General features: G+C 39.6%; 1 protein-coding gene across 2 annotated transcripts in view; it reads left to right on the forward strand.

The window, feature by feature from the left end:
* Positions 1 to 16,017, forward strand: part of LOC146499232 (calcium-activated potassium channel subunit beta-4-like) — a 36,297-nt gene extending 20,280 nt beyond the window's left edge. For both annotated transcript variants that reach the window (XM_085138194.1, XM_085138195.1), the window contains exons 3-4: positions 11,602 to 11,729; positions 14,226 to 16,017. In XM_085138194.1, coding sequence (XP_084994320.1) covers positions 11,602 to 11,729; positions 14,226 to 14,550 — 453 coding nt within the window. In that variant the 3' untranslated portion in view covers positions 14,551 to 16,017. The remainder of the gene's footprint in view (positions 1 to 11,601; positions 11,730 to 14,225) is intronic.
* The last annotated feature ends 10,719 nt before the right edge of the window (positions 16,018 to 26,736 follow it).

Consider the following 26,736-nt stretch of genomic DNA (forward strand, 5'->3'; position numbering starts at 1 on the left):
CACATACATGCATGTTTTGTAATAATCTCCCCACCCAAAGTCCTACCTTTTGAATTATTTTAATATCAATAAGGAACTTTGACCCCAAACTAATAATTTCTAAAGATAACCAGCAAAAAGGTCGCTCTGTAGACTTTGTGTTTTCTCATTTTTCTATCAGTATGAGGACATTTAACACAACGTCAAAGGAAACAGATTTTACTAGAATCTTTTAAAAGGTGTCTAAAACTTTTATTTTTTCTAATTATTTAATGTCAAAAATTTCTTTAAAATTATTTTTAATCATTGATGGTTGTCAGGGGTTCACCAACTGGTCTCTAGGCCTGTGTGAAGTCTAATGAATTAAACTAGACTCTACTTAAATATGGCGGATCAAATATGTCAAAATATATAATTTAAAAACTCAAATATAAATAAATACAATAAGAAATAAATGGCCCAGTTATAAAATGAATGCAATTAAATATTCAAAATATTACATTTCTTTGGCGTTGATTTACCTTTTTATAATTTGTTTGTTTTTATCATTTATTTTGTATTAATTTATTCTTTTAAAATTTGGTGGTTCATTTTCTGTATATAAAAATTTATTTATTATTTGGCCAGTTTTGGTCCTCCCTACATAAATGTACTGCGGTTACTCATAAACTTATAACACTGAAATGCATATGATTCTTTTTTTTTTAACTTGTGCTTTTTAATCAGTCATGAGATATACAGATATAACTCAGCAGTCTGCTCCGTTTCATGGAGGGCATTACATCTATGCTGCTCGGGGCTTTAAAAGAGTGCAGGTGTTGTGTTTTAATACTGACCTTTTATGCTTTAATCCCAAAGAAGTAGGCAGCAAACATTTTTAATTTTTCTGTTTATATCAGGACATTTGGAGCTTACAAATACAGCAAATCTCAGAGCAGCTGAAGAGGTCAACAGAAATAAGCCGAACTATTAATTTATGAAAGTATATTTGGTTCATGGAGACAGAAAAAAATATATATAATCACTGAAGAATGACGACAGCAATAATGACTTGTGTGTGTGTGTCATGCTAAGTTAAACTAATTAACTGTGATGAGGCAGCTTCTGGAGCTCCTGGACGCGGTGGAGGTGGGAGGCAGTTGTCAGTATCTTCCTGCCCAGCCAGGAGGCACTGTCCCTGGGGACAAATGCTACCCCTCTCCACCTCTCCTCTGCCTCAGAGGAAATGTTCAGCTGAGGCCGTTCAGACATTTGTGTGCTAACAAGTGTGTTCAACCTGTACCTAAACTGTACTAGTTTATACTTTACTCAATTCCTGGACCTTAACTGATCTTTGACAAGTGGTAAATGGCCAGTTTTGTCTCTGGGTGCTTTAGAGAAATCTTAAGCATGTCTCAAGTCATTTTATTTGAAGTTCTTGTGCAGGTGTCGAAGTTTCCAAAGAACCTGAATCAGGTTGAATGTTGATGAAAAAAATGAGGTGCTTATTTTTATTTAATAGTGTTTTCATTAATTATTGAATCTGGATCCAGCGCAGAATTTAGTGCAAACTTGAACCGAACATTGTGATATTCTATGTATCTATGAAGCGCCTTGAGGCGGCTTTTGTTGTGATTTGGCGCTATATAAATAAAATAAAATTGAATTGAATTGAATTGAATTGAATATTCTTTAAAATGACACATGAAGTGATTTTGAGCCACTGCTCCTACAAATAGGATTTCTTTGGTTTCCAGGTCAAAAGCAGGTATTTTATTTAACCACTACAGATGACAAGATGACAGACTGAAGTTAAACAGATGAATTTTAAAAATATGGAAAGGGGGGGGGGGGGGGTATTCTGCTGTAAAGTCTATGGGGACTGGTTTATTCAGCTTATTCATTTTGCTCTGTGAGACTGTAGCTGCTCTGTTCAGTAATCCATGCTGAGAGGTATGAAGTCATCATCGAGTGGATCTATAAGCTGCTGCTGTGCTCTGATGGGCATGCAGAGAAATAATGCGCTCTCTAATACTAATACTACTAATACTCTAATACGTACTCGATGAATATTTAAAAGTGAGACGTCAACAAGACACTAATAAAAAATCATCTGGATTTACGGCTGTCGTTGTATCAGCTGGCCGTCAGAGAGGCTGACCACCTTTCAAGTGAAGGATCTCCACATGTTCGTCTCCTCACTGAAAGCTTGAGTGAATGCTGCAGTGTTTGATCCAAGCATCTCTTCATCATTTACACACTGCCTGAGACTTGGCATAGAAAGTCAAATATATAAATTATTAAAGGCTCCATAGCGCTCCATAAAGGTGTGTTTGTATTCCCATCAGTATAGATTTTAATAAAAACTGTGACTACGAGGAGCAGAACTGAAGGGGTTAAAGAGACTGCTGAGCCACTCATTCATCACCATACTGTTCATCCACATACAGGCACACAGGTGGACAGACAGGTCGTTATGACCTCATGTTAATCTGTTTAGCCGAGTCAGACTGAGAGGCGACAGCAGGTCACAGAAGACCAAAAACCTCAGAGCTTCCGATTATCTGCTCCAATTCAGGACAGAAACGCCGCTGTGCTACCGTCCTGTCTGTTAATCCAACTGCTGCAGTTCCTCTAACGTCCAGCAGGGGCTTAGTCCCCACAGACTCCCATGTTAAAATGTTACATCAGAAACAAACATGTTTCCAGCCTTATACAAACACTGGTTTATCTCTATAGATAATTCCCCACTCCATGTGTTTAACTGTTTGCATTATTGGAGGCGTGGCCTCCCCGCACTGTAGCTACTAGCTGCCTAATTGGGTCTCTGAACTGGACCTCAGGACAGTGTGCTGTTGGAGCCTTTTGAATGTGATTATCTGACCAATAATATGACTGCTATATAACTGCTATTGACTGACTGATATTGTGCAGTTTTGGGGAAATTGGAGAATTTAATTAGTGAGAACCTATGAGCAGGTATTTGTGTCTGTGTGAAATCTGTTTTTTCTACTCTTGAATCTCTTTGACATCACACAGAGCATGATAATCTCAGAAGGCCCAGTAACTTTCTGTTTATGAGGAGCAACCAATCAGAAGAAAGTGAATTATGCAAAGCTACTCTGGTAGAGTCAAAGAGTAAGAACATGGGACTGGAACGAGCAGAGTGGTTTTGCAGCTATTGTGATCACATGTTGTTGTAGTCTCAAGGCTTTTGTGGTTGTTGGATTGATTTAAATTTTCTTGCAGTTCTTTGATTTTTTTTCCTCTCCAACAACAAATAATGACAGCCGCTCAGAAGTGAACAGAAAGCTCCGAACATGTGACCTCCTGAGAGCCCCCACGCGGCTGATCAATAAGAAATATAAAAATCAGTGAAGAGATCGATAACTCCCCGCAGCGTCAGATAGAGCTGAGAATCCTGCTGAGAACCTTTGTTTTACAAGACACAACAACAAACACCTGAAAAAAACACCTGAGAGTAAAACATGAACCAGGCTTCCTAAAGTGAGAGCAAATTTACAGAAAAACCAAATAGCAGTAATTCCACAGGTACAGCAGGTGACACTGTTGGTAAAGTTGGGGCTGTTAATCCATTACAGAAAAAAACTGAGCTTGTTTCATGTCTTAGTCATAGACTGAGATGGACATAGCAACTATAATATCATCCACTGGCCTCTTGGTGCTTTAGCATTTGCCATGAATGCGTGTCGAAGGCTAAGCTAGCCTGTATCACACGGACACAGATACCTGCTAATAGCTAACTGGAGCCTCCGGTGGACGCTGAAGGAACTGTAGATCTTTGTGTTTCTTTAAATTTCTAGCAAGTTTCCAGGTTGATGCCCTGTGTCAACATGAGGAAAATGACAGTTCCCTCATTCCCTCCTGGAAGCTTCAGTGCAGTTAGCTGATCTTTGCTGGTTTATTCAGGTCCCTTTCTCCTGCTGCCAGTATGTTTTTATTAACACACAAACTTTTAAGTTTTTTTTGTTTTTTTTTTTTAAACACGCTGTGGAATCGATCTCCTCCTTCAGTGTTGATGCCCTCTTTCTCTTTCTCTGCTGCTTTTAAAGAGGACAAAGGTCACCTGTTCATTACCGTCCAATCAAAAGACATTTCTCCTTGTCTGATCTAATCAAGACAGACGGTGTTTGTGCTGTCAGCCTGTCAGGACATGATTGATGTTCTTCAACTCACAGCTAATTTTTTGTGTGTTGTCATGTCCCAGTCGTTTCCTGGTTATTTGGGTCAAGTGTTTGTTCAAGCTGAGTTTGTACTGAAATTTAGACTGAATGAAAAAAAAACAACACATTTTGTACAAAACTGCGTCAAACTAGCTTTTTACCTGAGTATCTTTGTGACAGATCATTCACCGTCTCACTCTTTTAATGCTCCTAATGCAGCAGGACCTCTCAAGTTCTTCTAACATGTGGTTGAAGCTGTGAAAAAGTATCGCTTAAAACCGCATTTTCACCGCTTTTTCAGCGTTCATAGGTTTATGGCTCCATGTCAGAGCACTGGCTACGAATCTCAGACAGATCAGGCCTTAACTTAACGAAAAAAGTTATCAATCGTTTCTTTTATCTTTTCTCATCACCCACAGCTACATCCACTTCTGTTGGGCTTAGGCTACTCACTAGGGCTGGGTATCATCACTGATTTCTATAATCCATTAGATTCCAATTCACAAGGTCCCAATTTGATTTGATTAAATTTTGACTCAGACAGACAAATTATAATTCTGATCATTTATCAGTACTGACACTTGTGAGACTTCATCTGAGGTGTGAGCATCACAGCAGATGCCTTTGTGTCAAAGTAAATGAGGATAAAACACAGAAAAACATGTAGCAGATTTTCCTGGCCTGGCTTTTTATAGCAGATAACCTTAAAAATATTCTGTAGTAGATCAAAAACTGAAGAAAACCATGAATCAACATTTTAACATTACCTGATGCTGTTGAAGTGAAGGAGAGCAAAGTTACAGAGGTTTTATTAGAAACACAGCTAACTCTTTTGCAATTTGGCATAATTTTAAAAAAAGTTTAAATTTCTTCGCTATTAAACAGCAGAAATTAGGCTTTCTTGTCGGAGGTAATTTTTGGGAGAACAAAAAAAGAAAAACAGCGGCCAACAGTGCAGAACATGACTTGTGCGTAATAAGCAAACAAATAATGCAGAAAACAGAGATATGAGATGGGACACTGTTCTAGAATTACACTGAGAGAAAGAAAGAGCTGTGCAGGAAGTGGGAATTTAATTGTGGTGGAAGCAAAATAGCAAAAGAGGGAATTTATGACGATGTTTATCAAATGTGAAGTGTAGTTTGGATCTTTTGTTGCTGCTGGTTCAGTCAATATAGGTTGGAGAGAGAAAAAGCCTGCAGCTTCAGAATCTGTGCAAAAAAGACGTAAACACAAAGTGCGGACTCGATGCATCAGAATCAGTGAGCTGTCGGCTTTAAGTCCTGACAGCTAACTGAGTATGTGCTGTCGGGTGAGAAAGCCGACATCTCGCTTATTCTGATGCGTCGTGCTCTGTGTTTACGTCTTTGTGCAGAATCTGTTTACCTGCTCTCATTTACTGTTTGGTTGTTGTTAAAATAGTTTTATGAGCTTTAACCTGAGATTCTGGCATTTCTGGCAAAATATATTTATATTTAAAAGTCAATTCAGGATTTAATGAATTGATATCGCTACTCACCTCCCTCTATCCGCCTGCGCTTTCAAACTTACATACAGGTAGGCTGACAGGAATATCTGGACCAGGCCAATCAGAGAGGCCCCGTCCCTGACTATCTCTGATTGGTTTAGACCACGATATGGGCATAATGTGTCTGTTGTTGACCACACAGAGACTTTCAAAGTTGCAGAGACTTTTTTTTGTACTCGGACGGCTGGTCGAACCAGTGCGACCTAGGATTTTTTTTAGTCACACCACTGAGAAATTAAGTTGCATATGCAATCAATTTGGTCGCACTCTAGAGCCTTGCTTAAGTTAGGCAAAGACCTGAAAAAGGTCATGCTAATGCCTGCAAGTCCACTAGAGGCTCCAGCAGTGAGTCAGTCCCCACATTAAAATGTTTAAAGTGTTTACACAATGTCACATTCCTATTTATCAGGATGAACATGCATATTTCTCTTAGTGTTGTTAGCTTTAAAAAGAGCTAACAACACTATTCCATATTCCAAGCCCTAGATTTTGCACATTTTTATTGATTTTAGTTTTTGATTTTAAAACTGTTTCACTGTTTTCAATGTCAGTGTGAATAATTAAGATGAATTTTGCTGTATATCGTCAAATAAATTAGATTTTTCCTGATTTAAAAGGAAACAAACACAGACTGATGTTTGATTCTAAAGAAGTGCCGTTAAATGCCTGAGTCAGTCCACGCTTGGACTGTGAGGACGGGGAGATAACAGCAATCAGAGGCTGGAGTGAAGCGAGCTTGTGCGTGGAGGAAACCTGCTGCGTGTTCAGAGCGCTGCTGCTCACTGATCGCCGCGTGATGGTTCATCCTGTCAGCAGCAGGCCGCTGCTGCTTCAAACCCAAACTCCTCTCATTCAGGGCGCTTATCACACACTACAACACACACACACGTAATTATAACCTCAGCCTGTTGGCATGGCAACCGCAATCATCTGGCAGGGAGCCTCACTTATGATGTCATCAGGCGAGCCGAGTGTGATTGGACGGATGATGAATGGCTGCTGAGCTGAGAGGGCTGATGAGCGGGCGTTTACCTGAAACACAGAGACAGAGCGATGGTCTCACCAACTGCACGACAGGCAGAAACTAACCCGCGACGGTCTGACGTCTCTGCACTCTCAGTAACTGTCCAACATATCAAAGGCAGACCACTTCACACTCAAGTAAATGAGAGCTGAGGAGCTCAGATTTTAAGTGTAAGTTTTTAGATAAAAGAAAAAGGTCTCCAAAAAATACCAGCTGTGGTTAGAAAGTGAGCAGTGGGCACTTTCAGACATGAAGTCCACTCATTCAGATCATCTAAGATCAAATCTAGTTAACTATTTCTCCTGTATTTGGACTGGATATCCATAATATCCTTCTGCAGCAGCCCATTCATTTTGCAGCAGTTGATGTAGGTCCAGGCTGTCAGGGCATCAGTGATGTTCAGGTCTCACTCTCCTCAGACGTCACCTGCAGCTCTTCTCTGGGGACATAAAAGCATTTCCAGGCCAGGATTAAAGTGTAATTCATGTTAAGCAAAGGGTCCCAAGGTCCCTCAAATGTGTCCATCTGCGTAAAAGTTAGCTTTTGCTAGATGTGGATTGGTTGACAAGTGAGGGAAAAAATAGGGAACGAGGGAACCACAAAAAATTTAGAACATCTGTCTTCTCCTTCTGGTGGACCAACAGCAGCACAAGCAGGAGTGGCCCCCGGATGATCTGATATCGTCATGTTGGTGTTGTTCCTGGAACAACATAGTAAATGTTGTTCCAGGATCAACATTGCAAGTGACCAATCACATTGTTGTGACGTTATTCTTCGGCACGCCAAGCCATTCGTGCATTTATGAAATTCCAATGTTGCAAGGACAATATCAATTCTGCTTAGCGTTTATTAAAGGGTTAGGGTCAGGGTCAGGGTCGGTTGATCGGCGGACAGAGGCGGTTTCTCGCAGCTTAAGTACAGTTTTTTGTTTTACGGCGGTTTTTCCTGAAGTCGCAAAAGACGTCACAACATTCTGATTGGTCACTTGCAATGTTGATCCTGGAACAACATTTACTATGTTGATCTGGGAACAACACGACGATATCAGATCGTGCCGTGGCCCCCAGACCGCTCAGTCCACCTTCAACTCTGCAGGCAGACAGTGAATGCACCACCCAGGAGTCCAGGAGCCGTCGTAATCACATGCTGAACCACCTCAGCTGTTTCTTTGCCAAGTGGAGGAATGGTGGCTCAGCTCTGAGTGCCTCACGGTGTCTCTAAGGCCGAGCCATCCTCCAGAGGAAGCTCATCTCTGCCACTTAAATCCACAGTCTCATTCTTTCAGTTACCCAGAGCCCATGGTCGTAGCTGAATGTTTGAACACCAACTACCTGGTTTCATGCTCACTCGTTTGAGACAAGCTTTCTGTTCATTCCACTGTGAGCAGCACCTCGTCCCTGACCTGGAGTGGCTGTGTTCAGTTATCATCTGACAACCACGGCCTCAGACTTGGAGGTGCTAATTCCCAGCCACTTCACGCTCTGCTGCAAACCACCCAGTATGAGCTAACAGTCATCATAAAACAAAGCCAGCAGAGCCACATCAGCTGCAAAAAGCAGAGAGGTGATCCTGACACCACCTGAACCATCTCCCTTCTCCTCTTACCTGCACTTACAATTCTGTCCATGAAAATTATGCACAGTGATCCAGAGATCCTAACAACATATCGAGGCTTGTAGATCAATAAAATCATCGCTCGCATTCAGCAGAGAGAAAGTTGCTCCTGACATCAAACATGAGAAACTTTATATCTAAAAGAACTCTACTGCCATCAGGGCTTTTGCAGGAATGATGACATCATTTTCCAGGGAGTTGATTGGTTAGTAGGTGTTGGTTATGTACATGTTGAGTTGTTATGTCACATAAGTGAAACACCTGCTTCATAACACATGAGGTTACCTCACTAAGCCAGTAATCTTGCAAGACTCTCAAAGCAACTCAGAGAAATTAGAAAATAATCCTCCCCATCACTCCTAAAACTGATGCCATATCAAACTGTTTTGATTTGAAAGGTGTGAAAACAACCTTGGAAATATTTCTGAATGAAAGTGGTTCAATGAGGGAAGACCCACATTCAGAGGCCAGCCTGAAAAAGCTTGAATAAGAGCAGTTCAGTGAGTCACACAAGCTCAGCGCTCACAGAAGAAAAAAACCTTAAAAGAAAACAACAGCATCCCTGCTGAGAAACACGGACGAGGCTCAGGTGTGTTATTGGGCTGCTTGGCTGTGTTGAACCTGCGCTGGACTTATAATCAGAAGATTATCAGTAAAACCTGGAGGGAAACAAACTGCCTGGTGTCAGAGAGAATCTGACTTGGTCGCAGCTCAGCGATCCTGCTACAGTATAATATGCATGTAAAAAGCATGGAGTGTGCTGAGAAGGGCTTTACTTCCTGATCTTAATTAAAGTGAACAGCTGTGGAAAAATCTGAAAGTCCTCAGAACACTGGCAGGATTTCTCAGTGGGAGGCCCACAGGAAATCAGAAAACTGCCCCAGAAATTAATTGATACCAAACGAGATGAAAATTCATCAAGTTCTCAGGATTTTAACTGTAGACAGACCTGCCCCACTAAACATGCACTTGGAGCCATGGCCACAGTGAAGCGATGACCCCAGGGTCTGAAAAATAAATCCATTGTAGTGAAATCAAAGCCTGCAGTTCCTCTAAAATCCAGCAGAGGCTCCCTCAGTGAGTCAGTCCCCACAGACTCCCACATTAAAAAAAACTATAACAATAAGGGACACCCCCTTTAGCCCCTCCGGTGAATCAAAGCTGCAAAACAAGAGCTTAATTTCTATCACCGTTCAAAGGTGATATAAATTGTGGTGTATTTTCTCGCACCATAACGCACACCGGATTATAAGGCAAAACAAAACAGTCAGATAAGTCAAACTTTACTCAAGCCACTCTTCTTGCTTCCTCCACTTCTGTACCATTGATTCATTAATGTTGAATTCTTTTGCAGCTGCTTTATTCCCATGTTGTTGCAGTATATTAATGACTAACCTCGTATTGTGGATGGATTATCTCAGTTGTTCTCCTGACTGAATTTTGGTCCGTTTACAGCATCCTACTATGCGATTGCATTTGTCTCCAACCATCTGGAACCCTCCCATTAAATTTTAATGGGTGGAAAAAGGTTAGCATTCATCCTCCAGCTTCACTGTGTTTGTTATGCTTACATAGCTGTGTTGCTAGCGATCACATAGCACATCATTATATACCAGCTAGCCCAACTTCAGTAACCCTACAAAAGTCACTGCTTTTTAGTTTTCTGTCTTCATTTATGTTGGAAGTGAAAACAGAGCTGTGTATTTTAATTTTTTCAGAATATTTTTTCCATGACATTTGTACGGAAGAAGATTAGGGCCACTGGAAGAAAAAGAGTGTGAACGTCTTCTTTTTTTTTCTTCTTTTCCAGAATTCTGAGAAAAAAGTCAGAATTCTGACTTTAATTTCAGAATTCTGGAAAAGAAGGAAAAAAAGAAGACGTTCACACTTTTTTTTCTTCCAGTGGCCCTAATCCTTGTTCGTAGATTTGCATTAGTTTTGGTTTTTAGGTGATTTTTTTTGCTCTACTAAAGAATAAATGTAACGTATTTCGGCAGTAACACATCTGGGGCCACACCTGTGCACACTGGTACCTCATCTGAAGAAGAGTGGTTGATTATTCTTGAGCTTTGTTGGGAATAAATGTCCATTAATTAGCTCAAAGAGATTTTTTTCTGCTTTCATACGGTGACTACACATACTCAGGGAGGGACTGAAGCCAATCCAAGCAGCTGCTGTTGCCCCTCCAGAGGAATCATTTAGCTGGCTGTCATCTTTAGTTCCACCTACTGTCCACAAACTCAGGTGTGGCTCCATGCTGGCGAGAGATGCTCTGTTCTGCTTTTGACCTTTGAGCTTCTGATTCGGTTAAAAACATCCACCACAGTTCCACAGAGTCCACAGCTTCCATGACTAATGGAGACGACCCCCTGCCCCTTCTCTGCACCAATCAAGTCATCATCATGGCAACCAGTCGATTCACAGGAACCAGCCAGACACCAATCAACCTCCTGCTACATGAATCTGAGTGTGTGTGTGTGTGTCAGTCACAGAGGTTATTTTTGTTCGCTGAAAATAAAACTGAAGAAAAACAACGCGATGCCGACCCCCCTTTAAACTTGTCAGATTATTGTGACCTCATTAGAGCACCTCCTGCCGAGTAATCACTGTCATTTATTTATTCATTTAAGAGCTGCCACAAAAGCAATGTGATGAAACACTGAAACACTCTGTCAAACCCTCTAAGTTTTGTCTGTACAGTTTATATGTTATATATTTTGAATCTTGTTTTCACCTGTTTGCATCACAAACTGTATATTCAATTTAATTCAATTCAGTTTTTTTATATATAGAGCACCAAATCACAACAACAGTCACCTCAAGTCACTTTATACTGAAAGGTAGAGACCCTACAATAATACAGAGAAACCCAACAATCAGAAGACCCACCATGAGCAAGCTCCATGACAGTAGGAAGGAAAAACTCCCTTTTAAGAGGAAGAAACCTCCAGCAGAACCAGGTTCAGCTTTTTGAACCCCGTTGTGGTTTTCACCATCTTGTTTCTAGAACCAGAAGTGTTATATTTGGATATGTTATTAGCCAGTCCTAGCTAGCATTGTTGGCAAACTACAAGAAGTAGTTTGTTTAGATGCTGTTAGTACAGTTACCTCACAGCAGCCATAATATTGGTCACATCATGTCATTAAAATGCTCCAAAAGTAATACAGGCGTTAGAAAAGAGAACAGTTTTTGTATCCGGCTGTAAACATGTCTAAGTGTGCTTATGATGTTTATATGATGTAAAACTTCATGTAAATTAAATTGAATATTTGTGCTGAATTTTTTGTCGCAGTGTTCGTTTGTGCCTCCGTGTGAGAGGGACAACCAGAAGAACAGAGACAGCGTTCTGTGGTGGGAGGATTACTTCACCAAAGAGGTCAACAGCCAGTCGTTCATCTGCTTCTTCAACCAGCAGCGGCGGTGAGGCTCACGCACACGTTTACAGCTCTGTCTATTTGGAGGTGCGATTCAGATAAATTGGAAATCAAAGAAAGTGTGATTCTGTCACATCATTGTTACCACAGAAGACAAATGACCGGACTTTCTGACAGACACACTTTCCACTTTCAAATTTGCTGTTCCTGACCTTTGACCCTCAAGACGTGACCTCTGACTTCACTTTAATAGTCTTTCCACTTCCACTTATACTTAAAGCCATTTTTTGTCAGTGCCCTAGAAGGATTCAAACTTTATGCTTATACTTAAAATTTTAATATAAATTCAAATTTTTATTCCCTTTATGCCATGTTTTACCTACTGTCTAATAATACCATCATATTATTCATTTAAAGGTTTGTCTTACTATAGTTTTATTGTAATATTCATCTTTTCTTCTGGTTTCATTAGTGCTCTGTGTGCATTATACATGATTTCTATTTACATTTTGCTTTCAGGGTGAATTTATGTTGCAGGTTCAGATGAGAAGTGGTTTCTTAGCTCTTTAACTTTTATGCATTTTTAAGAAATGTTCATTCATGCTTTTTTGAATATTTAAATACATAAAAAATATAAATATAAAACATGATGAAAAACAAACAAAATCCTGTCAAACGCCAAAAATCCTCAAACCGTTGGTCTTTCAATTGTTGGACCAAAAATTGTTTAAATGAATAAAAAATAACCTTTAATTAAAATCCCAGAGCCACTTCATTCAGATTTTAAATGCCTTATACATTATTGTTATTTTAATTAAAATATGTGAGGCTCCAGCCTGAATTCTCAAAATATATCTTGTTAACCAGTGAATAATTTCAGTCTATAGAACCTTGCTTTATCACACTACCGATGACATAAAGGTGAAAATGTAGGTCAACAGTATGATGAAGGTGGATTATCAGAGGTGAGCAGGAGACACTGAGCAGAACAGCAGAAGGATGCTGAGGTTACAACCTGAAAATAAACACTGCAGTGAAAGATAATAAGAGCAGGAGGAGAGATGTTTGAAGAAGCTCTTCTTTCCTCTCTTTTTATTCAGGCTCTGTCCAAAAAACTGATGAGACAAAGAAAAGCCAGAGATCTGCTTTAGCGTGTCAGCTTAATCCTCCGATAATTCACCGTCAGTGCTTACCTGTGACCTTGGCTAGTTTTATTTTTATCTCTGCACCAGAAAGATCCGAATGAGGAAATGCTGGTTCATAAATGAGGCCCCAGTGGGAGCTCATTGATGCTACACATCAGCTCTTCTTTGGTGTTTTGGAGAACAAACTGGAACACGCAAAGTTTCTTTTTTCATTAAGTTTAGAAAAGCATGTAGTCTCTAGATGTCTGGCTTATTTCAGAGGTGGCATGAAGGTTATATCCAAAAACTTTCTGGTGGTGTCAGTCAGAGTATGAGAGTTTAAATTAGACTGTGCACAGCTGAAGGAGATCTTTCTTCTGGTCACTTCCAACTCCTTAATTTTTATTTTGGGATTCCACTAGAGCATCGGCATGATTCACAGTTCACAAAATCCTTACTGATCTCATAATGGCCCAGAATTTAGATGCTCACTTCAGCATGAACTTTACTGAACACTTTTTAACCCTCATCCTCCATTTTCCCTCTGCTAATGTGTTTGTATTAGCCTAACCACAGCTCTATAACTAGCCACCAGGTATCACACCACTATCTGTCAACTAGTAAGACTTCACCAGCCGCCCAAACATTGCTGATATTTAATTTTCTGTTATGATTAAAGATGCTCCACAGCTAACTGTGGAGATGAATGTGTGCTCAGTTACACTGCAGATAGCTTAACTCTATTTTTGGGAAATTTGCTATGTTAGTTTTTGTTGATACATAGAAACAGCTTTGCCTTTCTTTCCTAAATTGTTAGGTGTACAATTCATTTTAATCATGTGAAGATTGAGATTCAGAAATGAGACAATGTCACTTTTCAAAAGGAGAGATAGATTTTGTTCATCTTTAGTAAGATGTCTATTTGAGTATGCTGATGTTGGATTGCAGTTAACGATATCCAGCTAATGTAACATTAGCTATACTACCTAAATGAATAACAACATAAACACTTGTTGAGTTAAGCAAGCTAGTCATTAAAGATACTCTGAGTGAGGCCCATGGACCTTAACTGCATTCTTTCTAATGACCAGCAGGGGGCAATTCCTCTTATAGAAAAAAATCATTGTCATTACTGTGGAAAAATTGCTCTACTGCTCACCTGATTCGGCACTTCGAAACAAAGCTTTCCCGATGGGATGTGATTAAGGGGGTGCTTGCTCCTATCTTGCTTTCATTGTCTGTAACATGAAATATTAGTAGGAAGCCTTTAATTTTAGTGACAGGAGATGGTTTGGTATGAAAAAGGAGTAAAAGTAGAAGGACCTGTAGGAGGTCAGTGAATTAACAGTCAATCCCAAGAGTAGTGTTTTAACACAATGTTAAATTCGTGCTTTTACTTTTTCTTCTTTTTATTTCAGGCCTGATGACGTGTTGTGGCGCCGTTCCCATGACACCAGTGTCCTGTTACACTGTGTTCTTTGGCCAATGGTTTCCCTCCTTCTGGGCACGCTCATTGTGCTCCTGACGGTATGTGCTCGCTCCCTGGCTGTTCGAGCCGAGGCCCTCCAGAAGAGGAAGTGCTCCTATGAGGTCTGCCAAGACCTGTCTGCCATGCCACCTGACCGCTGCAGCAGCAAGGCCAGAGACCCACTCACGACAAACTCTGACCCCGAGCTGTCATCGCCCTCAAGGACCCTGCCACTGTTTGCGGTCCCAGTGCGGCGCAGAGATCGGGAACATTAGAGCGAGCAGAAAGATGTTTCTTCAGCATGAAATCACTAAAAATGCCAATGAGCCGGTGGCCGAAGTCAACTAAATGGCTAAAGACGCCACCAACAACCCATTGCTGTCCGGACTGGTTGGTATGATCAGAATGTTTGAATGAGGTGAAGATGAGGGGAAATCCACTGTTGCCTATAGATTTCAGCAGGAAGACTGTACAAAACTTCAGACTTTTTCCTGATTTTAGCTTAAAGTGGATCAGTGGAAATCTTCTGACTAGCAATGAAAGGCTGTTTAAATGAGGGTAGTTGGCGTTGGGTACTGATAGCTGGTTCTACTTTGGGTCTGGTTTCTAGTCATCAAGAAACCCAGACTTATTAAGTTCTGGTGTTTTAAGGGTCTCTTATCAAGTATCTTTATCTGTTATACTTGTTCAGTCATTTCAGCTTACATGTGAGCTCCAATATTTGGATTAGATAATTTGTTATAGACCAGCTATATAAATGAGTTTGTTCCAACTATTAGATGGGAAAAATCTGTATTCATCAGAGATCTTTCAGTGATCATCCATCAGTTTCTGGCTTTGTCCAGCAGCAACTAATCACATATAGAACAATATATGTTCAAGATATTCTGGGAATGGGCTAAAAGTTATTTAAATGTAACCATCTCCAGTTCAGATTATTGAACTGGAAGTCCCATTATGACCTACTTTTGCCTCAGCGATGAGAGCTGGATCTCCTCCAATCTCAAAACGATAAACACTGATCTTAATTTCAATTTTAGGAAAGTGGACAAAGTTGGATTGAGGTGAGTCTGGCAAATACACTGTCGTAAGAAAATGATTGAGATCAGCCAAATTTGAATCAGGTAGGGTTTTTGATTCTTAGAAATTTTTGACACCTTGTGCTGATCTTTGACTTGTGTTTTTAAGTTGTTATACAAAGGATGAAAGCTGAGATTCTATCAGAGATTCAGATTTAATAGGATGCTATCAAAGCCCAACCCAAACCCTCGCGCTGTGATTGATGATGCAGTCAGGACAAGACAAGCATAGGGACTGACTCTTGGGAAGTAACTGCTCTTCTGTAGCTCTCTTATTAATGTAGTTTCCCTTCAAGTCCCAGTAGCCATGAATGTTTCTTAACAGAGGTGCAAAGTCCTGATGTTACCTTCAGGATTGCCTCTGCTCTTCTAGCTTGTGCAACTCAAGGCAGTCTTTCGCTGAGAATTTCTTTCATCAGTCTTCTAACAAATGAGACTTCATATTACATATGTGAAGATAAATGGTTGTCTACTACAGCACTTTTATAGTACAATTTGAACCCTATAGGAGCTTAGCAATGATTTTGTTTCATTGAAAAAAGTTTTTCCAGCACACAGTCACAACTGTTTTTTTCTCTTTGACTTGTATCAATGGTCATAGAAAATATCTGGATTGTTTAGTCGTCTGTTGTGCTCTTGGTTGTTTTCTGGTGGTGGTGGTGGTGGGGGGGGGGGGGGGGGGGGGTTGTGCAAGATGTTTTTAACCTCGTAACATCTGCCAGGTCACTAGTTTAGGTTCACATCAACTTTTCCTTGTAATTTTCACCTGTTTTGCATACACAAATGGACATGACTGAAGAACTGTAAGACTGACATTTAACTCTCATTTAACAACTCTAGTTTCTGAAGCCCATATAACCCTAAAGTAGGAGTCCCCAACTCCAGGCCTCGAGGGCCGGTGTCCTGCAGGTTTTAGATCTCACCCTGGGTCTATACACCTGAATCAAATGATTAGTTCATTACCAGCCTCTGGAGAACTGCAAGACATGAGGAGGTAATTTAGCCATTTGAATCAGCTGTGTTGGATCACGGACACATCTAAAAACTGCAGGACACCGGCCCTTGAGGCCTCGAGTTGGGGAGCCCTACCCTAAAGTTTACACTAAGAGGTTTGCCAGGTACATGGTGGATATTAGAAGGTTAAATCCAGTTGGTTAAAACAGTCTTGGAATATTCTGGAAATACTTTCAGAGTCAGAGTTTCCGAAGACCTTTTTGAAAGGTCGACTAGTGTGGGCTTTTCTAACATTTTGGCTGCTCAGCTCTGTGACTGGATTTTAAGGTAAAAAGTGAAGCGGTGAAAAATATAAAGAGTCAGTAAAAGGCAAATGGACGGGTATTTTTAATTCAATATTTGGAATTCAATTTAAATAATTAAACCTGCCCTATTAATTTATGTATTCAAATACACTGGTGACTCATTAGTGTGCCCATTAGTGGATCCTATTGCTTCAGGGACTCGAATCCTCTACATGGTTGACGATGCAAGAGCTCTTTGAACCATGAAGGTGTTGGCAGACAGCAGGGAGCTCAGCAGAAACAACCACAGCTAATGTTACTGACAACGTTACCCTTCAAGTCGCACCCAAAGAAATACAAAGTTCATGTATTCAGCTCAGTAAAATCAGCTGCACCACAGTTTCCCTTCAAAGTAGAGTGTAAAAGAGACCAGGCACCTGCAAGTCAGTTATAACTTTTTTACTTTAAGATATAAAGCATCCTGAAGCAACTGACAGATTACTTTTGTCTTGTATAGCATATTTGATACTATATAATTAAAAGTGAATGTTGGAGGTAGAACATTCTGTGGTCTAAATTTGGCAATTTATTATTTCCTCTAACTGGGCTGAAACTGCCCTAATTATGTCAAAAGAAAGATGTTAAAGTGCTGTCCCATTTCACTAAGCCAGGTTTCCATCCAGTTGAAACCAAACCTAAAGCAAATCATGAATGAATCATGAGTTGGTTCATCAAACTGCACGTGACTTTAACTTACCGGTCAGTACCATTAAAATAATAAGACACAAGGCAAAAGCTCAAAAGGTGGAAATGTAAAGTACACTTTTGCTATTATTATTGTCATTATTATTATCATTATTATTATTATTATTGTTAAGGTTTTCAATCCTTCTATGGACATTGAAGTGGTGTTTCAAGTACATCATAAGTCTCTTTAATTGAAACATCACCAATTCTGTCATATTTTGGTGTTTATGGATTAGACTCCTAGTTCTTAATGTTTTTTAGTCTTCAATCCTTCTATGGACATTGAAGCTATACACCATAACTAAATATTACTCTATGAAAAATATCCATAAATGGATAACTTTAGATCCCAATGTTATCTACAGGACTGCAGTTGTCGGTATAGGAGTTCTGGCCCATTAAAACTGCATTTTAAAGCATTTAGAAGTAGAATTCTACTTTAATTTGTGCCACATTGTTCACTTTTCAACGCTTCAAAACAAAGCAAAGCATCAGTAAGTCTAATTAGGAGGACAATAACAAGGTTGTAGTAGGATGTTAAACAGACGCGTTGTTGCTTGGTAAACACTCCAAGGTAAAAAAAAAAAAAACGACACATGCCCGTGGCCCGGGGTTCCCTCCACATGCTGCCTTCAGAAGTAATGAGGACAGAATCTAGACCATGTGAGTAAAGTGTGTGGGTGCTCGGGGGATTCTCTGTGCTGCAGATGGTTTTGCTCGGCTTCAACCCTGATTGTACAGGCAGGAAAAACCTCTGAGCTGACAGCTAAGGGACAGGAGGCTTATAGCTTGTACGCTATACAGGTACCCACAGAGGCAGTATGTAACGCTTCCACAGAAATGTCTCACAAAATCTTCTTATTGGTTACCAGTCATAATCAGCTTGTGAAAATTTAGAAATATTCAAATGTACCAAGGAGCACTACAATAAATTCCAGCTCAAATTATTTCTTTTTTGATTTCCTGGACGATGAACGTCCATCCTACTATCCATTCTCTTCCGCTTATCCAGCTCAGGGTCAGAGACTAGTGTGCAGCTCGGTGCCCTAACAGAGATACATTACACAAAAAGAGGCACCGGGCAAACGTTCAAACATTGTTTTATCTTAAATAACAGTTTTACAAATTGGCGAAACAAGAGTTAGAGGCTTTTTCAGTGAAAGTTTTAATCCTCCTTAACAGTCCATAACATTTAGGATCTAAATTAAATAAAAAATATTTAAGTTATTATGTATCATATTATTATGTGTCATACACATGAGCAGCAGACAGCAGGTGGTGGAGAAGCTGTAGGGAGTTTTAATTTGAATATCTTCACAGCTCCCACATGTTGGCGAAGACATTGAAGTAGCTTCTCAGTCTGGATCTGTTCAAGAACGATCAATGTGAAACATGTTTCAGGAAGTCTGCAGAGCTGCTGGGACATGTGATGTTTGGTTTGCACAGCTGCGTTTGCCTGGTGTTGCTGGTATTCGTGACAGTTGCTGAGGGAAGAGTTTAGACAGAAAAATTAAGTGTTTTAAACATATTTAAGCTCATCTCCAGAAACGCTCTGGGTAAAATTACTTAATTTTCTGCCAAGCACCAGAGTTAACAATAGACCTGCAATCACGAAGTGTGATTCATCTTGTATCAGGGGGAGTTTTTAATCATCAACTGTTGTTTCGAAATGTCTACCACCGCCTTTCAAACATGCCCAGCAGTCTAAATTCGACCCTGCTTTAAGCAATATTTTTGCCAAGCTGTTCTCTGAGTGAGTGAGCTGTTATTGTCCTGTCATCTCCTCCTCGGGTTCAGCTAGGAGACTGCCATCATGTTTTGTTGTAAACTTGAATTTTGCTGCTGTAACACATTTTATTCACATCACTTTTTGTGAGAACGTCTATCCTGTCTTAGATTTGTGTTGACTGTTGGACACCTTTTAACCATTCCTTAAAAAAGCCTGAGAGCATGAATGTATTGTTTGTTTAATACGTCAGATTCATATCTGATTGTTTTTTGTCTTCATCAGTGATCTCTGTGCAAAATTCAAATTTATTCACAAGTGGCGTTCCTCTAATGTCCACTTGAGGCTCCAAAAATGAGAGTCTGTCTCAGTTGCAGCACAATGACCCAAATATGTGTGTATGATGAGGGGAGGCTTTAATTTCTGATCTTAAGGAAACTGAACAGCTGTGGAAAAAGCTGAAAGTCCACAAACCTGAGAATAGCGGTGGGACTTCTCAGTCTGGTGATCCATGAGAAATCAGAAGGTTACCCCTGAAATTAATTAATACCAAGCAAGAATTCAGTTTATTCTCTGTATTTTAATTGTAGAAAGACCTTTTCTCTCAACAAAAATTCATTTGAAGTCATTGTCACGCTTAAGGGACAACACATGGGTCTGAAAAGTAAACCCAACATGGAAGTACCAAAAGCTGCAGTTCCTTTAACGTCCAGCAGGGGCTCCAGCAGTTGGTCAGTACCCATAGACTCCCATATTAACACTTTACAACAGAAATAACCATGTTTACAGCCTGATACAAACACTGAATTGGCCTTTATACTGTATTCACACTTTAGTTTGTAACTCATCTTTTTAAATTGTATTAAGGTTTAAAGTTTGCATTACTGGGGGTGAGGCCTCTTTGACTGACAGGTGGATAGTGACACAGGTGGTCACTATCCAGCTGCTAGCTGTTTGCTAGGCTTCGCTTCAGCTAACTGGTCTCCCTGAACTGGACCTCTGTTTGTACTGTTGGAGCCTTTTGGAGCATTTTAATGATGTTATCTGACCAATAACATGGCTGCTGTGTGATTACTGTACTAACAGACTGTCAAAAGAAGCTACTTAATGTAGTTTGCCAACAAAGCTAGCTTGCGTTGGCTAATAACATATCCAAAGATGGTACTTCTGGTTCTAGAAAAAAGATTATACATATAGCTCCTTAGTGTGCCACCACATTTCAAAATCGAGTTGAACCATCTGATGCATGCTGTCTGTCTGATGCTCTTCAGAAACCTGTGAAGAAAAACCAGCTTTCGTGCTCTGGTGTCCTGTGTGAGACACCCGTGACCCTAACACACTTTCTTTCTAGCACAGGATGTCTGGCTCCCACAGGCACTTCTCTGGAGTGCTTCCTCAGGGAGAGTGGTCCATCCTAATCCCCTCATTAAGATAAAAAGTCTGAGCTTGGCTGGGCTAATGTTCTCCAGACCGCTTAGGGAAACATAAACACAAGTTTACAAAGATATTGTGTCAGTCATTTAAACATGTAGGGGGAATAACCACAGATCCAGTCACAGTGAGAATGAACAGTTTGACTCCATGAATGTAGAGAGGCAGAAACAGGACTGAGTGATGTAGCGTCATTAAAACATAATCAGTGCCTGAAGGAGTCACTCAAAAGCAGTGTTGGGACTAACGCGTTATTAAGTAACGCGTTACAGTAACTACGTTATTATTGTGGTAACGAGCACGGTAACTAGTTATTATGCCAAAATCAGGAACGCGTTAGTCGTTACTGGGATTTAGATAGGGTCGTTACTCGTTACTTCGTGTGGTGGCATCGCGGAGCTTCCACAGATTCAATAACATTAGCAAGTGGTGGCGAGGCCAGCAGGTGGATGAGGGAAAGGGGACGCAGAAGGAAAAGAGACCCGAGGCGGCCGCCGGTCCAAGTGTGAACTGAACTTCAGGTAAGAAGTTATGACCTGCAGTATATCTGGGTCAGATATAAACCAAGTTTAGGTGGAGTTTATTTTCATTATTCTGACTTTTTCCGTACTGCGTACTAGCTAGCATGACGGAGTTTCTATACAGCTGGGTGGGTGCTATGAAGTTAATGATGTTGAACTTTATTTTGTTCATAAGTTATTAGAGTTGCCAACCATCCCGTCTGGTATTCAGAGAAAATATTACGCGTTTCTTATTGAGGTGAAAAGGAACAGTTTGTCCCGGACTTCAGCTACAATGAAAAAGACACAAAGCTGGAGTTATTCTGTGTCTTTGCTGCACAGCTGCCTCTTCTTCTCTCATTCTTCCCCTCCCTCTCCCGTTTCTACTTCAATCATGAAAACTGATCAATGATCAGCTGATCGGCTTTTCTCTCTTGTTTGTTTATCGCCCACTTTGCGCCAGAAACAGGAAACCAGCCGATGTCGCGTTAAACAACAGCAGCACGTTTAAGCTTGATCAGCTGTTGTTAGAATTTATTTAATATTAATTTCTAGTATCAGCTGATGTTTGCTGGAGCCACAGCTGCAAAAAAGCTGCTGGTCATGATATCGGTTTGGTTATCTGGTGAGAGGGAAACATGAAGATGAAACCAGGAGACGTCCTTACTGAATCATCAGAGCTGAACAGGTGATGGAGAAACAGGTTTACCTTTTAGGTGACATAAATGAGTTGAAGGGAAGTTATGAACTGTTTCTGAGAGACAGATAACACCAGGATCCTTTTTTAGGCAGCTGACAGCTGGTAACTGTGCAGGTGCGGATCTAGCAAAGTTTTGCCAGGGGGGCCAGGTAAGGCATTAAAAGGGAGAGGGGGGCACAAAGAAATACTTTTCTTTCTTATTCTCATTTAAAATGTCTAGCTTTTAAAAAATAATTATCTGAATCTTACAACAAAGGATTGATAGATTGATGCATATACCATCAAAACAGTGAACATCACTGTCACAACAGCGTTTGTTTTCATTCAAAGGCTTTATGATTTTTCCTATAATGGTGGGCCAGTCTCTAGTCAAAATGCCCGGGCCGATTTTTTGTCCCAGTCCAGCCCTGTATGCAGCTTACCTACATCTTCCTATTCAAAAGGCAGAATTTCTGAGTTCTGAGTACAATCGAAAGCACCACGACTGCAGCTTTTGTGTTGAATGTAAAAGGCGCACATGACGCTGTGACGTAGGCTAGAATCATGGCAGCAGTCAATGACGGTCCAGGCGTGGGATTTCTCTCGTGGAAATATGTATTATCTTTTCCTTTCTATTGGTAGGTGGCACAGTGCACTTGTGGCAAGTAAGCAAGCTAGAAGACTGGCAAAGTTGTGGAAGCAACACATTAACAAGAGAATTCTGAGTAAAACCAAAGTTACTTTCCTTAGTAACTAGTTACTTTGAAAGTAACGAGTAACTTGAAGTAACTGAGTTACTTTTGATAGAAGTAACTAGTAATGTAACTAAGTTACTATTTTAAAGTAACTTACCCAACACTGCTCAAAAGTCATCAATTCTTTACCTTTTCTGCTTCTTGGACCCTTTCTTCTATTTGTACAGCTGCTCCTTTTAATACTTGTCTTTTCTTGCTTGCTTGCCTTGTTTTTGCCACTTTTATGATTTTAATTCTTCTGATTCTCTCATCTACTTTCTTTCTGCCCTTTTCTCCAACATTTTCTCTTTCCATTATGCTGTTGGATAAAAACTTTCTAAAAAAAAAAAAACTAACTAAGGGATGTTTATGTGAAAGAAAATTTGTGCACACTTTGAATCTGTTTCTACCGTTAGCTCCTGTTTTTCTTCTTTAACACCATTAAAACTTCCTTATTATCCAGGATCCAGCTGTTTAAAAGCCATCATGTTGTCAATGAATTTCATTTGTCCTCTCCAAAGAAAATGTAGCTTTTGTAGCATTTCTGTGTATTTTCGTGAGACTTGATGAGGTTTTATTGTCTCTGTCTGAGGTCTCCATGTTAGATTTTCTATCTAAAGCCATATGCTAAGCTGTGACCTGCAGTAGCAACTAAACGCTGTATTTAGCTTCTTAACACAAGCAAACGTTTCATTTCATTCTGACAGATGTTTCGGTTTTAATCCACAATGTAACAGTCAGTGACTGAAAGGTGGATGATGGTTAAATGTTTTACTTCTTCATTGACTGTTTCTCCATAATTATTCTCGGTGTTATTCTAATGACTGTCAAATCATTTCTGTTTTTTGTGTTTGGATCATGCCTTTGTACTAAGAACTGTGTTGTCTGCAGGTATCTTGTCGTCTCTCCATCTTTTTTGAACCTTAGCACTGTATCATGTGACCCAGGTAGCCGCTTCGCCCGTGTTTTCACGATAAAAATGATAACTATTGTGCCTCATAGAAATCTTTAAATAAAAACAAACTTTTTGTCTTCAAAGCCTCACCATAGAAGATTCTTTTTTCATTTTCAGATCTTTGTGACTTTGATATTAGCTTCACAGAAGCAACTGTAGCTAATAAAATTAAATGTGTATATGAGAATATCAGTTATCTATCAATACCAGATATAGGCGTTTACTTGCTAATGATAGCTCTGTTTATGTTACAAAACACACCGTTCCTAACTGATCTCAGAGTTGACAGCCGCTTATATAGCATGCTAGTCCAGAGATTTATGCACAATATGCAATTAATCAGAAATGGCTGCTGGCTTCTCAGCTTAACAAGCTCAAGCTCAGAATACAAACTCTGATGGCTCACAGTCAAGCAGAGTTACAATGTGACAGTAATGTAAAGGATGGTTCTAACAGAATGAGAGTTCACTTTCACTTTGACATATTTTATATGACGTCTATTTTTAGATTTTACAAGATAAACACTTGCCTTTCTTGACCTGGTGGCGTGTTGCTGGTGTTTGCATGAATTGGCTAAACGTATCTACTCAAGATAGTATTTTACAATAGCCTTGAGATTAGTGTTTCCATTGTTGGTTTAAAAAAAAACATATGATGAGAAGGGGCAAGTCTGACTATAAAACCAATTGGCCATTGGTTATCAACTGTTAATCACAAATCAATAGCCAATGAACATACCATGGATAATCCTTCATTTTGAAACAGAGTTTAGAGTGACTGAGCCGATAATCTCTGTAGGACTAAACTAAGTGAACTAAACAACAGAAGCGTAAAACCCTGTGTTGCGCTGGAGTTGATGATTTGAAGACTTAATTTCTAAGCTAATGTTACCTGGTGTTTTTTTTTTTTCTTTTTCCACATTAGGACTATCAATGAGAGGCACTGACTCAAAAAACCTGTTGTGGGAAACAGAAACGACTCCTCAGGCCTTTAGACTCAAAGGGGACAACTCAGACACAGCTTATTCTTTTCTTCTATATGAAGTTCTGTTCACACACTCGCAATAAAAATGGCTTCATGCATTAAAAAAAAAAAAGCAAGCCCAGGCTCTACCAGAAGCAATCAGATGCAATCTTCATCAGCAGTCTTCAGGCAAGGTTCAGTTTCTAGGCCCAGTCACCAGACTACAACCAGGCTCCACCATCAGCCACCAGGAAAGTCAACCAAGGCTAGGATCAGGCTCCAATAGCCCAGGACCAGACATTCTTATTAGCCTCCAGGCAATACAACCGACTGAAATTTCATTTGTAGCTTAGCCATTTAGCCTTTGTACAGAAGAGGTAAGACTGTTTGCATTATGCCACCAAAAAAAAGTGTAGTCAATGAAGAAGCAAGCAAGCAATTTAATCATATAGCACTTTCAGAGCAACTCCCAGCTGAACACAAAGTGCTGTACACTTGACATGCCAGAAATGATACATTGAATAAGTAAAAAATAAAATAAAATAAAATAAATATAAAAATAAAAAAAATAAGATGATAATTAAAATGATCTTAAAAATAATAAAATTACCACAAATAGCAAAAAATAAAATAGTATAAAATGATAATTAGAATTACATTTAAAACAATAAAATCAGCACATTAGATTAAAACAATAAAATCAGGGTCATATTGTGTCATATGCCAAGGAGTAAACTATGTTAATGAACACCTAACAAAGAAAAATGCTGACACTTGAGAAAGCAAGTGTCAGCGTTTTACTGACTAGTACTAGTCAGTAAAAAAGTAAATGTTACAGCTATTACAGAGAGGATGTCCTGTGAATGATGTTGACAGTTATATATTGCAACTAACACAATATACATGTTAGAAATTGAAAATGAGATTGATCCAGACAACTAAATAAAATGGAGACTAACTGTTGCTATTACAATGAACAACCGTTTAATGACACAATTCAGCATGTGCAAGGAATATCACTTGTTCATTTTAACATCAGAAGTTTATATGCACATTTCCAGAACATAAAAGAATACTTGGCACAGTTTAAAAAACATTCATTATAATTTCAATCTCTGAAACATGGCTTAAGGCAGATAAGGTAACCGATATTGAGCTGGATGGATATGAATTAAATTGCACGAGGAGGTGTGGCTCCATATGTTGGAAAGAGCCTCGTGTATAAGATTGTTGACAGCATGACAGTGTCTATAGACAATATATTGGAATATGCATGGAAAAAAAATGAGAGATATAGTTGTCAGTTGTGTATAAAGAACACCAGGATCAAACATAAAATGTTTAACAACATTATGGAAGAACTGTTCACAAAAACAACTCCAAAGATCAATTTCATCCGTGAGGATTTCAATATAGATTTATTTAATCCAAACATAAAATGACTGATGATTTTATTGAGCTAATGTACAGAATGAGTCTTTTTTCCAACAATTACAAAACCAAGCAGACCATCACCAACCATCTTACAGTGCCACTCTGCCACTATTTCAATTTACCTACAGGGAGAAGACAGTCCATAATGAAGTGGAGTATAGGAGAGTGAGAACAGAGTCTATATATGCTCTTAGAATGGATTTACTAAACCATAACTGGAAGACTGTATATGAACAAACTAATGTAAATAAAGCATATCATTTGTTCTTGCACACATTTAAAACCTTGGATGGCAAAACCTGTCCAATACCGCTGTAAAATGGTAAATGGCCTGTATTTATATAGCGCTTTACTAGTCCCTAAGGACCCCAAAGCGCTTTACATATCCAGTCATCCACACACACATTCACACACTGGTGATGGCAAGCTACATTGTAGCCACAGCCACCCTGGGGCGCACTGACAGAGGCGAGGCTGCCGGACACTGGCGCCACCGGGCCCTCTGACCACCACCAGTAGGCAACGGGTGAAGTGTCTTGCCCAAGGACACAACGACCGAGACTGTCCAAGCTGGGGCTCGAACCAGCAACCTTCCGATTACAAGGCAAACTCCCAACTCTTGAGCCACGATCATGCCACAAAAAGTAAAAGTAAGTATTCAGTCCCTGGATGTCCAATGGTTTACAAAATGCTTGTAAAAAAAAACAATCATCTGTATCAAAAATGTAGAAATTGCAGAACGAAACTGACAGAAGTATAAAAAATATAAAAATGTATAAAAATGCATTAACTAGAATTAGAAGGGAACGTAAGAACGATTATTATAACAAAACGCTAGAGGATAATAAGAAAAACACTAAAGGTAAATTGAATATATTAAAAGTATTTTTAGAAATAAACAAACCAAAGCTAATTACCCAGACTATTTCAAAAAACATGGTTATTACAAATAGGAATAAGGTGATTAACAGATTT

This window comes from Neolamprologus multifasciatus, chromosome 17, assembly GCF_963576455.1.
Source record: "Neolamprologus multifasciatus chromosome 17, fNeoMul1.2, whole genome shotgun sequence".
Lineage (NCBI taxonomy): Eukaryota > Metazoa > Chordata > Actinopteri > Cichliformes > Cichlidae > Neolamprologus > Neolamprologus multifasciatus.